General features: G+C 36.4%; 1 protein-coding gene across 1 annotated transcript in view; it reads left to right on the top strand.

Annotated features, from left to right (window-relative positions):
- The first annotated feature begins 838 nt into the window (after window positions 1-838).
- LOC134535798 (uncharacterized) overlaps window positions 839-14,965 on the top strand; it is a 125,307-nt gene continuing 111,180 nt past the window's right edge. Inside the window, exons 1-2 of the mRNA XM_063375079.1 lie at window positions 839-998; window positions 13,993-14,536. Coding sequence (XP_063231149.1) covers window positions 997-998; window positions 13,993-14,536 — 546 coding nt within the window. The 5' untranslated portion in view covers window positions 839-996. The remainder of the gene's footprint in view (window positions 999-13,992; window positions 14,537-14,965) is intronic.

Raw genomic sequence — 14,965 nt, forward strand, 5'->3', positions numbered from 1 at the left:
TACTCAGGACAAGCATTGTTCAGACCCTGTCACAGGTGCGGTACGGTACGGCCATGGTGGGACGTCAGATGTCGCTACGTTGAGGCGTCGGCACATCTTGATTCGGGGTGAGGCCTAGTGATGTGTTCCGCTATTGGGGACTGGTACTGGGGGGTGAGACAGGGATTTTCTGCCGCAGGAGGTTCAATGTCAAGAAGAAATTATTTAGTTGGCCAGTACAGCATGTAAATTACCTGGTAATGTGCCACAAAGCAAGAAGTTTTATAACGAATGTACTTACAAATGGGGGAGGGGGGAAATTCGCTAAAAAAAAATAAATTGGGCTCTCATTGAGCTTAAAGAAATAGGGTTTTAAACAGACATGTGCCATAATGTTGGCCTGTGTATTATGTTGCCAGAGTTGTACTTCATCAACATTATTAATAATAATAAAAAAACACTTTTTTCATCATTATGTTTTTATTTATAATATATTAAATAATATATAACAAATTATACTTCACAAAATATTTCTTTTTTGCCAAAAAAATTGATGATTATACATTTCTAAATCTTCTTTTCAACACCTTATGACTTCTACATTCATGAGTTTTTCTTCGCCTACACTAGAGATATTTGAAAAGTTTAAATGATGCCAAAGAACGTTAATTTTCTCTTTCCAAGATGTACATCGTAAGATCCACGTTTTGAATTCCTATGAACGAAAAATACCTCTCTCCTCTTCAGGTCAACATTCAATAATTCCTTTTTTGTTTTACACCTTTTACTATTAAATATACTCTACTCTATCTCCATGGAGATAAAACTATCTTTCCGATAAACATACTGAGTTAAATGAGCTTTCCTCTTTGTATGTATTCTATGGTTTATCACTGTAACAATATTTATGAATTTTGTATTTGATAGTCGACGGACCTTCTTGTTGTATAATTAAGTCTAGGAATAGACGGCAGTGTGTGTTACATTTAAAAGAGTGATATCCTTATTTTCTATGACATGTAAGTATTACATTTAATTGTATAAGGTAATTTTTATTACCATAACCTATATGTTTACCAGACTGGTGTTATTTTGGACAAGATTACTTTTAAATTATTAACTCTCTTTTATTCCATTTTAAAATAAAATTACCGTAGTGTTGTATTTTATTTACTGACATGTCTTACATAGTTGGCATCGCCATTCACTGCTAAGCTGGACCCACAATGATCCGACGTATCTGTCTGTCTCCGTCAATCACGAGACCTGTAATTAATCAGATGGCCCAGAAAATTCCACCCGTACGTCCGTCCCTGAAAAAGCATGTCTTGAATTAACTTTGGACGGATGAACGGACGGATGAAATGTTAACCTCAAAAATGTCTGAAAGCCATATCCTTTATTTGAAAAGGTTTTAAAGTTGGTTTATTCGTTTAGATGCTTTCATATTATGTTTTTAACTTGCGGTTAAATATTTTCAAGTTTGATGTATAAAACAAAAATTGATTGACAGGCACAGAATAAAAATTAATGTATGGTAACTAAAATACATTTAAAAAATGTCACAGTAATTTTTTTTTTTTAAATTTATAATTGGGTAAATATTTACTTGAGCGGTATTTCCGAAAAAAAATGTTAAAAATCCAAAAATACCTTTATGTTATGCTCTTCAACTTCCTCTTTTCATTAAAATCGGCGGAGATTAGAAATTCCAAATACTTTAGGAGATATCGAATTTTTAAATTTCTTCATATGTAGTTGAGCGGTATTTGCGAAAAAAAATGTTAAAAATCCGAAAATACCTTTATTATATGCTCTTCAAATTCCTCTTTTCATTAAAAGCGGCGGAGATTAGAAATTCCAAATACTTTATGAGATATCGAATTTTTAAATTTCAGCACAAAACCAGCACATTCCTGTGGCGTGCGTGCACCATTGTTTCTTGTTTACGTACGAGTATCTATTTTTTATTGAATAATGATGTCACGTGATTGTTCGTGATAGGCCAGAATTCAAATGAACTAATACGTGATTATTTAGTTCAATTATTGTTTAAAACGGTGTTTAATTACCGCCTCCAACTTAGGTGAGTTTTTAACGTTTTTAATTTTAAAGTCTTATTTGTTATTTTGATATTGTTGCGCATGTAATAAGTAACAAAAAAATTTACGTGAGTTGTTACTGTACATCCTTTGTTACGGGTTTGTTATGTAAGGTCAGTTACATTATAAATAATTTAAAACTAATGAATAATTAAAATTAATTCACATTATTTTTAATATCACCTTAGTTTGAAAGTATTTATAATGTAACTGACCTGACCTAATCGACCATTTTAGTTTACTGTTCACCCTCTGTCCGGGTTTGTTTGGTCAGGTCAGTTACATTATAAATATTTTAAAACTAAACAGCCATTAAAATTAATTCACAAAATAATTTTTAATGTCGGCTTAGTTTGAAAGTATTAATAATGTAACTGACCTGACCTAATCAACCATTTTATTAATTACGCATTCACGATTCACGTATTCACGAACACACAGCAAAATAACAAAAATGGCGCCGCTCGAATGGTTCCACAGGTCTTGTATTGCAAAATTAAAAAATTCGATATCTCCTAAAGTATTTGGAATTTCTTATCTCCGCCGCTTTTAATGAAAAGAGGAAGTTGAAGAGCATATGATAAAGGTATTTTCGGATTTTTAACATTTATTTTCGCAAATACCGCTCAACTACATATGATGAAATTTAAAAATTCGATATCTCCTAAAGTATTTGGAACTTCTTACCTCCGCCACTTTTAATGAAAAGAGGAAGTTGAAGAGCATAAAATAAAGGTATTTTCGGATTTTTAACATTTTTTTTCGGAAATACCGCCCAAGTAAATATTTACCTATAATTGGATTGTTTACTTGATCATCAAACCAATATAATTTTATTAGTGAAATGTTCTCAAAAATATGAGCCTTCTAGACAGTTGGCAACATTTAAGTGGACAAATTTTATAACATACATGAAGAGTCTAGTTGTTGGATGGAAGCGACAGATCATCGAGACTCCACCTTCGTGTTACTGGACTCTCAATGATCTGTCACATCCACCCGTCACCCATCTGCCCGCCATCCCCTGCCTATAGTCAGCATCTGCCCACCCGCCATTTGGCTGTCCATCTGAAGCAGAGCAATTCAAAATGATCCGCATGTCCGTCATAATATTTTTCACCTTGAATTCTGCCACTTGACTAGAAAATTAATCTTGTAAAGAATTAATTTGATGATCATGGATGATGTTAAGCATTTAAAAATTCTGGAACTTATCTTTTTTTCTTTCTTTTGTTAATATACTTAAATGTTGTTTTGTAATTACTGTACATTATTAATTAAAATTTTGTGTCTCAGTCAATTTTTTTTCAAATTTAAAACTTTACAACTTTTTGAACCGATTTAAAAACATAATATGGATGAAGCTAAACATAAACAAGCTTTAAAACTTTTCAAATAAAGGTAAATAAATGCCATTCAGAAATTGTTAAGCTTATAATTTCATCCGTCCGTTGTAGGCAAGTTAAAATTTGGTAATATATGGACGGATGGAAGTTTTTGGGACATCTGATCATTTGCAGGTCATGTGATTGATACCTGGACAGATGCAATGTGTTATTGTTGAGCCCAGGTAAGACTAGAAACACCATTAGGAAATAATGGTAAGCTATTGACCAGTGTTGCAGCTGTGAGGGGTAAATGCCCAGCCATGATGGGGCGATCCTCAGGCGTGACCCTATGTGCTGCTCCCAATTCTGAACTTTGATGGGATGTGATGTACCTAACTCTTGTCTGCTGTAATGCTACGTGCTGAGATGCTACATTAGTGATGGAAATCTTTTATCTTTTGGGCCCCTCAGATGGCCGTTAGGCAGGTCGGCAGGGCACGCGTAATTGTTCATTCTGTGACGTTAAAAAGGACACATGCCAAATTACATTTTGGGTACACTGAACATATATTGGAAAAAAAAAATGAGACAGTGTTTCTTATTTTGTTAATACAAGCTCACCTTTAGTTTTGCTAGAAATGTATTTGTAAACATAAACAAGCAGTTGCTGTCTTGTAAATCAGGGTATGAAAAAATTCTGATTTTTTTAAAAAAATCAAAAAAAATCAGATTTTTTGAATTAAAATATGATTTTTTTGATTAAAATATAAAAAAATGTAATCTGTAATATAAAGTACATTGTCATGACTGTTTTCATGACTTGACTATGCTCTACAGCAGGGTATGTTGATTTTAATCAGCATGATTTAAATCGTGATTTTAATCATGATTTAAATCTTGATTTTAATCATGATTTAAATCATGTGATTTTTTTTTAAATCAGTGATTAAAATCAATTTATAATATGATAATATGAACGTTAATATTTCCTATACTGTATTGTTTAAACCAAGTAATCATGCCTACTTACATAAAAATTGACTGCTGCAAAGATAGAATGAAAATTGAATAGTACTTAATTTCTTCTACAATGTATTTTTAGTTATTTTGACACACTTGTTAAATATAGGTGGGTGGAATGTACCTTTAAATGCCACCTCATTTTCTCTCTTCTCTCCTCCACCTCATGTGTTTGTGTTGTGTGTGTGTGTGTCATATCTCCTTGGAAACAGGTTTGTCTTCCAACAATGTCAAATGCTATTTTTAGAACTGTAGGAAGGAAATTTTCAGTTCTTTGGTATGTCTGGTTTGGTTCAGTCAACATTAAGAAATCGACTGGTTACAGAAAAATCTGCAAAACTTGTATTTTTGTTTAAAATAATAAGTAATATTTTATGTAGAAGTTTTACTTTGAATACTCTCGTATGTGTGCAATTCTGAGAAGAAGAAAAAAAGGAATTTGTGGTTTTGGTTTAAATTACTTTATTTAGAACAATATTGGACTATGAGACTATAAGGGATGACAGAAGTGACAAAAGTTACATTTAAATATGATATATTTTCAATGATGTAGTTATTTTCTATAAGACATCTTTTTTTACTAATGTTAACTATGTTACTGTACTAAAATTTTCATAAAGTGACATCATTAGGGCTCTTTCACACGGAGAGCCGTGCGGCTCGCACTCGCGAGCGGGAGCTTTTTCCGCTCCTACCTTCCACTCTTTCACACGGGGAGCCTTTTTGGCTAGGGCGCTAGCCATTGCGTAGTCGCAAGTAAGCATTGGCATGGATCGTACACGTGCCGTGGCCATGTATCTTCTTTACCGTAGGCGACGTCTTCGACGACAAAAACGCCGATGTATCAAAACGTGTTGGGTACATCCTATTAATCAAAGGCGCGATGAAACAGGTGTTTTTGCCACGCTTTATCAAGAACTTCGACGAGATGGCAACAAGTTTTACAACTACTTTCGAATGTCATTGGCCTCATTTGATGAGCTCCTTGGGAAGATCAAGAATAGTATCCAGCTCAAAAATACTAACATGAGGAACTGCATTTAGCCTGAACTGAGGCTGGCTGCAACATTAAGGTAAGTAAATCGCACTGTCTAAACAGAAAATTTATGTAAACCATGGCCACCAACTCCTACACAAACTAAAATTCAATTTAATTGAACTAAAAAATCTTGAGAGAGAATAATTATAATATACTCATATGTTCTTTAATTTGCAGCATTCTTTATTGTGAATACATTTAGCAATATATATATATTAAGTTTAAATAATGCACACTGGAACCTTAAAGTTTGTATAGAAGTAATGCAAAAGTTATTTCTAAAAATAATAATTAAAAAATAGAAAAATTTAAGGTATTGAAAAAAGAATATAGACAATGAAAGAATAATTAAGTAGGCAAACACATATACTCATTGAAACAAGACAATTACACTATCGTCCCATATCCTGTGGAAATGGAGTTTGTGTTGGAGACATGGTTGTGGTATTGCTTGGGCTGGGAGAGGGCATACATGAGGTGGGCATTATATGCGAGTAGTTATAGCAACTATGATTGGATTGCTGAGGAGTGCTTGGTTGTCCCCATGCAAAAGGCTGATTTGTCTGGTTTGGATCGATAACAAATGTAACAGCGGAGTGAGGTGGATTATTCCTTGCAGATTTTATTTTCTGAATCAAATTCAGTGCACCAGCTTGGAATTCGAGTACCTCATCATCAGTGAAGGTTTCCAGTGTTGGCACTAGTCCTTGCATGAAACAAATGTGTCTGCTTGGGGTTTCGAATAAATGCAGCATTTTCTGCTCAAATTCGTCAGGGTGGCTCCTGGGTGTTTCTTTTCGTCCCTTCGTGTTTGTTGAAAGAACCTCCCTTTGTTGGGTACGGCTTTCCGGATTCGAGGGTACCGCACCTACGGTAAACTGTTGTTGATCCTCAGCTTCACCTTTGACACTTCCGAGGCAACTTCCTGGGTCACTGTTGTCACTGGCAAGAGAATCTTGTCACCCTCCGTTCAAAAACTTTCCTTAAGAAATCGATTTGGTCGTGGTAAACATACTTCTTGATTTTTGAAGCGGGGTCTTCTGATTTCCTCACATTTTTTGCTCTGTCGAGTGCTTTTCTGTATCCATCTCTGATAGTTTTCCATTTAGTCGTTAAGTCCTTTTCTGCAACAAAAAAGAAATGATTCGTGTGACAACATAGTGAATTACCACTAGTATTTTCACAATTTTGTTGTTTATTTTCATGTTAACTTGTTTTAGTTTATTATATTTACAGAATGAAATAATAAAAATGATGTCAAACAACTAACTCGATAGTAACTGCAATTGATAAAAAGGGAATTCGTATTTTGCATAACCGTATGGCCAATTTTCGTCCTTATTGTGTTAATAGGCTATAGTTTTTTTTACCAATCAACTGATAAATGATCTTGCACTATTACTATCTTTTCAGGTACCTTGCAAGTGGTTGCACATTCACCGAGCTACATTACATGTTCAGAATCGGAATATCAACTGCATCCATGATTGTGAGAAGCGTTTGCGAAGCCATTTGGTCAACAAGTGCTCCCAGTCCCGACAAAAGAACAGTGGGAAAGCATTGCAGCAGGTTTTGAAAAAAAAAAGCTAACTTCCCACATTGTCTTGGTGCTGTTGATGGGAAACATATACGTTTGGTATGCCCTTTGAAAAGTGGATCCATGTACTACAATTACAAGGAATATTTTTCTGTGGTCCTCATGGCCATAGTGGATTCTGAGTACCGCTTTGTGTACGTGGATATTGGCAGCTACGGGAAGGATTGCGACTCTTCTGTTTTTCAACGTTCGAGACTTTGGAGTTCAATTGAAAATGGAACTCTTGAACTTCCGACCGAGAAATGTCTTCCTGGTGCAATGGGACTTCAACTACCTCATGTTTTCATCGCTGATGAAGCTTTCGGGTTGCACAGAAACTTGTTGAGACCCTTTGGAGGACGACATCTTTCAGTTGAAAAGAGAGTATTCAACTACCGTTTAAGTAGGGCAAGACGTTTTGCAGAATGCGGATTTGGAATCTTATCAAACAAATGGCGAATCCTTCATCGGGCAATCAATGTGCAGCCAGATTTCGCTGTAGACATTGTTAAATGTTGTATTGTACTCCATAATTTTGTTCGTGACAGAGATGGTTTTTCATTCGAAGACACTATGACAATTACAGGACTGGAGGATGTACAACAGCAACAAGGAGTGCGAGGAACTTTGTCCGTCAACAATGTCAGAAATGCGTTCTGCAATTATTTCATGTCACCTGTTGGTGCTGTACCATTGCAGATGAATGCAATTTAATTATGTAATGCAACAATGTCAAAAATGTTGTCTGTAATCGTTTTAAGTTACTTGTTGTTGCTGTAACACTGCATATTAATTTAATTTAACACTGTAATGCAACAATGTCAGAAATAATTTCAGTGGTACTTAGCAGCGCCGTGTTTTTATTATTTTTTATTTTTATTTTATTTTATTTGTAGGTACCTGCCCAGTAACAAGATATGTAAAATGAACAGAATAAAACAGTAAATTAAATAAAAAGAAACACAAAAATTGATGTAGCTTCATATTTGACTACTTATTTTACTTGGCTGGTGCACTGCCGTGCATTCAGATTCAAAATTATTTTATAAATATGTGTATACTAAAATATATTTACATAAATACGTAAATACAATTTCAATTAATACGTGTTTTCCTTTCACCTTACCGTATTTCTTTTTCTCAGGCCCGGACAATGTTTCAAATTCACCGTTAATTTCTTCACACACTTCCCTCCAATTTCTAGCCACTTCATTCCGGTCCTTGTATAACTCGGTACTTTTGTCCCAAAGGGTGGGCCGGATACGCACTGAATTAATTAAGAACTCGACATCAACATCCATCTTGAAAGCGAGAGACTGAGGAGCGAGAGCTATTGTCGCCCTTCGTGTGAATGCCCCCACTCCTCCCTTTGCATTTCGAGGATGAAGCGCGACCCCTGTCCGCAGCGCACGGCTCGCGATGGGCGAATCCACTCGAGATGCACGAGCCTTGCCGGCCCTCACTCGCGCGCCCTGAAGGCCCGTGCTCCCCGTGTGAAAGCTCCAGTTGCACTCTCTGCATTTCAGTCTCGCCCGCCTCGCTCCCGCTCGCGAGTGCGAGCCGCACGGCTCTCCGTGTGAAAGAGGCCTTAATGTTTCCTTAAAACATTATGCAATGTAAAATGTGGTTATTTCAAAGAAAGAAAATTAGGCTAGTTGTCTTTACAAAATGAATTAATCTGTTATTAATTGTACTGCAGAGCAAAGTTAAGTCATGAAAACAGTCATGAAAATGTACTGTATATTACACAGATTACAATTTTGTATATTTTAATCAAAAAAATTGTATTTTAATCAAAAACACCCAATTTTAATCCAAAAAATCTGATTTTAAACCAAAAAATCTGATTTTTTCATACCCTGCTCTACAGTACAATTAATAACAGATTAATTCATTTTGTAAAGACAACTAACCTAATTTTCTTTCTTTGAAATAACCACATTTTTCATTGCATAATGTTTTAAGGAAACATTAATGATGTCACTTTATGAAAATTTTTAGTACAGTAACATAGTTAACATTAGTAAAAAAAAAAGATGTCTCATAGAAAATAACTACATCATTGAAAATATATCATATTTAAATGAAACTTTGTCACTTCTGTCATCCCTTATAGTCTTATAGTCCAATTGTTCTAAATAAAGTATGTAATTTAAACCAAAACCACAAATTCCTTTTTTTCTTCTTCTCAGAATTGCACACATACGAGAGTATTCAAAGTAAAACTTCTACATAAAATATTACTTATTACTTATTATTTTAAACAAAAATATAAGTTTTGCAGCTTTTTCTGTAACCAGTCGCTTTCTTAATGTTGACTGAACCAAACCAGACATACCAAAGAACTGAAAATTTCCTTCCTACAGTTTTAAAAATAGCATTTGACATTGTTGGAAGACAAACCTGTTTGCCAAGGAGATATGACACACACACACACAACACAAACACATGAGGTGGAGGAGAGAAGAGAGAAAATGAGGTGGCATTTAAAGGTACATTCCACCCACCTATATTTAACAAGTGTGTCAAAATAGCTATAAATACATTGTAGAAGAAATTAAGTACTATTCAATTTTCATTCTATCTTTGCAGCAGTCAATTTTTATGTAAGTAGCCATGATTACTTGGTTTAAACAATACAGTACAGGAAATATTAATGTTCATACTATCATATTATAAATTGATTTTAATCACTGATTTTTAAAAAAAATCACATGATTTAAATCATGCTGATTAAAATCAACATACCCTGTTGTAAATGTTTATTATTTGTTTTTTAACTATCTATTTGTAATATTAAGTTGTTGTTGTTAATTTGATAGAGTACCTACCTGGCCTTCTGCAAATATCAAAATAAAATTCTCAAATAGTATTTTAAGTTACGTTAGATTGGATGATTCTTTAAAACTGCATTATGATATTCAAGTAGTTTGCCAATAGTTTACCATTTTGAACAGTTGATTAGGTGATGACAACATTTTAAATACTGTTAAATGGTGTGAATGATTGGTTTAATTAGTAACATTTATAATACTAGCAGTGTTTTAAATGGTTTGAATGATTGGTTCAGTTAGCAATATTAAAATTACTAACATTGTTTTTTTGGAACAAGGAGTACTAGGTACACAAAAACATAATTTTCATATTTAAAAATATTTTCTTTTTGTTTGGAATGAGTTTTTACTCAAGAAATTACACCTTAATTTATTGAAACAATTCAATTAATAAAGAAATATTTCTACAGTTAGTTAACGTAAGTACAATTTTACAAAAGGACCTTTTGTTGAATGAAAATGTGCAGGTGTTTGATGAACATGCTAGAATGTTTACTTCAGTTACATTCACATGATACTGAATACTTAGCGCTGGATGATAGGAATTTTGGCATAGTGTTCTTGAGTGGCACTTGTCTGCACTTTTTTCTTAATCTTTAACAATTTCTATAGTTATTGCATGCAACAAAGCATCTAATATAAATATGATAACCCTGACTCTAGTACAAGTACTTGGAACTTGGCTTATCGTCCAAGCACTGGCTTTTACTGTGCTATGCAAATATTTTGGTCCAATAGCATCTGAGGGGCATCCATTGGCACTGTTCTATTATAGCAGTGCCCTTAAACGTTGAAAGTTGCAACTCATTAAAAAAATTACAGATAAAAGTGATTTTGAGCACTACTAATGGTGGTTGAATATCCTGAGAAAAAAAAAAGCATTTTCATATTCCATTTCGATTCTGAAAAAGTCCATAGTGGGGAGGGCAACCCTCTATCCAGTGTTAAATTGATGGAGAGGTTAGTATGTGAATATGTGAAAGGGGAAATCAACTGGATGGACCTGTGGCAGCATGGTTTTTGGAGGTTGTCTTTAGTTGGAGTGAAGATGACAACATTGTTGGAGGATTTGGTGGAAGGAGTGGATTCAAGGAAGTGACGGAAGCATACTTCACAGTTTTGAGATGAGATAAACAAGCTGGCACCTGATGGCAAAGGTGAAGATGTTGGTGAATGACAAGAGGTTATAAGGTGCACTATTATTGCAGGATTCTGGGAATAGACACTACAGTAAAGTACAATAATATTAATAACTTTTAAAAAAAGTAGTTACAAGCACCATACTTAAAAAAAAATCAACTTAATGTCTGGAAAGGGTCAACAATAACTTATAATAATAACAGTATCAAAGATCAAAGATAAGTGTGAAGGAACAGGCCAACCTTTATAAAGTTGTGCGCATTGAGCATTTGTGGTTGAGGAATCACACCAATATGTTCCTGTCCTCAGCGATTTATGTAAACTTCAGTTAAATATAATGAAACAGCAAGTGTTAGTGCAGCAGGAAAAGTCGAGAATTCAGCCGAGTGGCGATATTAATTTGAAAGACAAAGCAACGAATCAAAATGTTAAGCATTTAGTTTTTCTTCTTTACTGTATCATTATGCAAGGAGCTAGAATTGTTTGTATTCATGGATGCCCTGGATACTGCTTTACACAACTTGGCACGACGTGAAGCCTTCTTGGAACTCGGGCGAAGGGAGCAGCTTCGGTTGTCACTAACAGACAGGAATTCAATGGATCCTGCAAAAATTAAGTTGACTTCTGAGTAAGAACTTAAGCATACGCTTGATTGATGTTCGCGTTACGCAGACTGTCATCCACACAACTATGTAATCACATAATAGCGAACGTCTATAATGGGGCAGAAAAGCCTGCAAAGCCTTAAGTCATCTAAGTCAACTTTCAGGAGCTCAACCCCGCACATGCCTCGAGCCACTCAGGGTTCAAGGGGCACTACTGAGAACACAGCACAACAGCAGGGGGAGGGGAGGAACACAACGGATGCCACCGGGCGTCTTCCAATCTCGCCAGTGCTCCAGCACCGTTGCAAGTTACGGAAAGCAACTCCAAGAGCCATGAGGTACACTAGCTCAAGCGAAAGATCTTCCCAAAGGATGTGAGAAAACTATTGACAAGAACTGAACATCCTGCAAGTTACTCCTGGTAAAATAAGACACTGCATGACTTTATGAAGTTAAATCACAACATTTTAGTAATATGGACTACACAATCAGATTTCAGCAAGATGTTAAATTACCGGTACATGCATGTCTAACTAACCTCATTGATTGTCGTAATTTTCTGTAAAGTCTCATTCCACATGAAATCACTTGATGCTCATAACATGCAACGTTAATTCGTATCTCTGAACAATTTTATTTTTATCTTTAGACATTTTCAATGTAGGCTCAGTTTTCTTTGCAACTACAGGCATAATATAGAATAATACATATTGTCCTCGGAATAATCGTGAATAAAACATAATGAATTAGTGACATTACATGTCAGAAGAGGCCTGGCTAATCACTGTGTTTGAGACGTGGGGAAACTGGCTTTTGGCACAGCGTTGCAGCACTTTGACACTTCAGCCAGGTCAGGATTACAAGCCTTCGAGGCCCACAGCTCTATTATTGAATTTAGCATGAAAACGCCCAAAAGTCACTTATTTATCTGTTGCTTTTTGATGTTTGTTCATGTGTTGTTTTCTTTCGTAAAAAATTAAAAATAATACCCCACTGTATATTTCTTCCTCTTCCCTCAGGTTGTGATCTAAAGTTTAAGTGTGCTGGACTAAGCTATGTGTGTCCATTTTACAGCACTGTGTAACTGGTGGCAATACACTTTTTGTTAGCCCCTTTCACACCCGTGACCAGCTCACGAGAGGGCCCCTTTCTGGGCCACGCCTTCGACTGCCACGTCTATCTAAGTTCTATCCGTCTCTGACTCTGCCTCCTCGTTAAGATGGCTATGGTTGTTAGCAATACTTGATAATTCTTAGTATTGCAATGTTGTCTGCACTGGAATACGCTGTTTTATCAGAATCCTTCACAAAATCGCTTGACTCGCGGACAACTGTATCAAGCAGTTGACCGGCATATATGAAACAGCCTTTTGAAAGTGCGGAAAACCTCTGTTGTACGTGCAGGGAGTATGGTCGCAAGTGGAAGACCATAATCGTTTACTAGTTTGTGTCATTTGCATTAAAATTAGGTATACAGTACAGTTAATAGGATTGTTGATTAATTGGTTGATGATATGATTGTAATAGTACAGTTGTCAAATGTTGATTTTTGGATGTGATGCTAAAAGGGATGGCTCATTTACAGTGTGAAAGTAGGGTTTTAAGTATTTTTAGTGCTTATTTTGAACATTTACACCAGCTTCTCTGATATTCATAGTGATGCCCACATTTTATTTATCACTTTAATATAATAAGAATTCAGACATCTTCATCGGGGAAGTAATCACACATTTGCAAGAGCTTCTGCTGTTAACATGTTGATACAGAATATTCAGCATTTCTTCGATGTGCATGGATGTGAATATGAAGCGAGACCTTGACCACAGAGGGATTTAATTCTGAACTGGCGGTCTGCAGGAATCTATCGTCTCCGGAGGGTGATGAAGGATAATGCTCTAAGTTACATTTTGTATGGTGCAGCGACAGAGTGCAGGTATCTGTGTTCTGGAAACCAGAGAAATAAATGTCGGGGACACCTTTCAAAAATAAAAATGCTGGCCTCACTGATAGTGTCTTCTATCAACATTCACGCTTAATGTCAATCATCCGTAAGAAAAAAATTTGAGACATTTTCCTTACTTCAAATGAAGTAAAATAAAGAAACGATAATGATTCATTATAGACTTTTTTAGTTTAATTCATTGCAGCCATTAGATAATTTTGTGTGAACGGATTTGCACAAAGAAATTTTGACTTGTCATGTTAAACAAAAATACAATAATGCAAGTATTTGTCAGTAATTATTTTAAATTTAATTAATATTTCTTATAGGAATTTTTAAAATGTAAAACTCTGTACAAGTAGAGTTTAACAAAAATATCTTTGACACATGTGCTTGTTTATTTTGGGTGGTTTGCTCGCATGTCTCAGGAGCAGAGCAGTTGATGGGGAGCACGTCTCAGAGGCCAACGGGGGCTCCTCCTCGCACCCGGGGAAGCGAAAGAAGGGCCGCAGGAAAAACAGAAGCGAGTTCTTGCAAGAGTGGCTGGATAAGTCGGACGCGTTCCAGAGCCAGGTGGACAGTGCGTTCTCCCCCGACGTGGAGTCGGAGGACGTGATGGGGTACTGGCCACAGCACGGTCCCCTGACCCCGGCGGTGTCGGACCCCGCGGTGTGCCGCTACTCCGTGCCCCTGGGCTACTCCTTGGAGCCGGTGTCCCTCCCCGTGTACCCGCTGTACTCGCCGGTGCCGGTGGCATCCTGGAGCCAGCCCCTGCAGAAGGCGTCGCCCCGCCTGGTGCGGAGGGGGCAGCCGTGCCGGGCGGCCCACGACGGCTGGCACAGGACGGGGTGCGTGGGGGCGCCGCGAAGCGTCCACCCGTCCAGACCCGGTGCCATGCCCAGGCTCAAGGAAGACTCGGACCAGGTGAACGGGCAGGAGTTCGCCAGCTTGCCGCCTGTCACTCAGCCCCAGGTAAGGTAGCTAGCACTGCTCACTACGAGTCATTGTTTCAGACGTCTTATTAGGTGGTTATTTGGAATATGTGTAGGCCATGAAATGTTAATACGTAAAAGTTCTTGTGCTTGCGACAAAGAAGTTCATTCAAAAATTAAATTTTGATGTAAGCATCTGAAGTGTTTTTATTTAACTTTCATGACTGATAATGTTATATCAGAAACCTATTCCCAGTTGCACCTCATAATCATCCTGAGTAACAAGAGCTCATGCCTAGCAGGTGGGTATTTTGCAAAGTATGCAGCAGTGGCCTAGTGCCTAACTTTTAGTAAAAGGAGGTATAGGTCAGGGATGGTGACCATTTATTGAAGGGGCCATTTTTTATGAAAAAAGTAATAACGTGGCTATAATGTGCCATCAAAGAATCTTTAGTGATAATAATAATGG

The sequence above is a fragment of the Bacillus rossius genome, chromosome 10, assembly GCF_032445375.1.
Source record: "Bacillus rossius redtenbacheri isolate Brsri chromosome 10, Brsri_v3, whole genome shotgun sequence".
NCBI lineage: Eukaryota > Metazoa > Arthropoda > Insecta > Phasmatodea > Bacillidae > Bacillus > Bacillus rossius.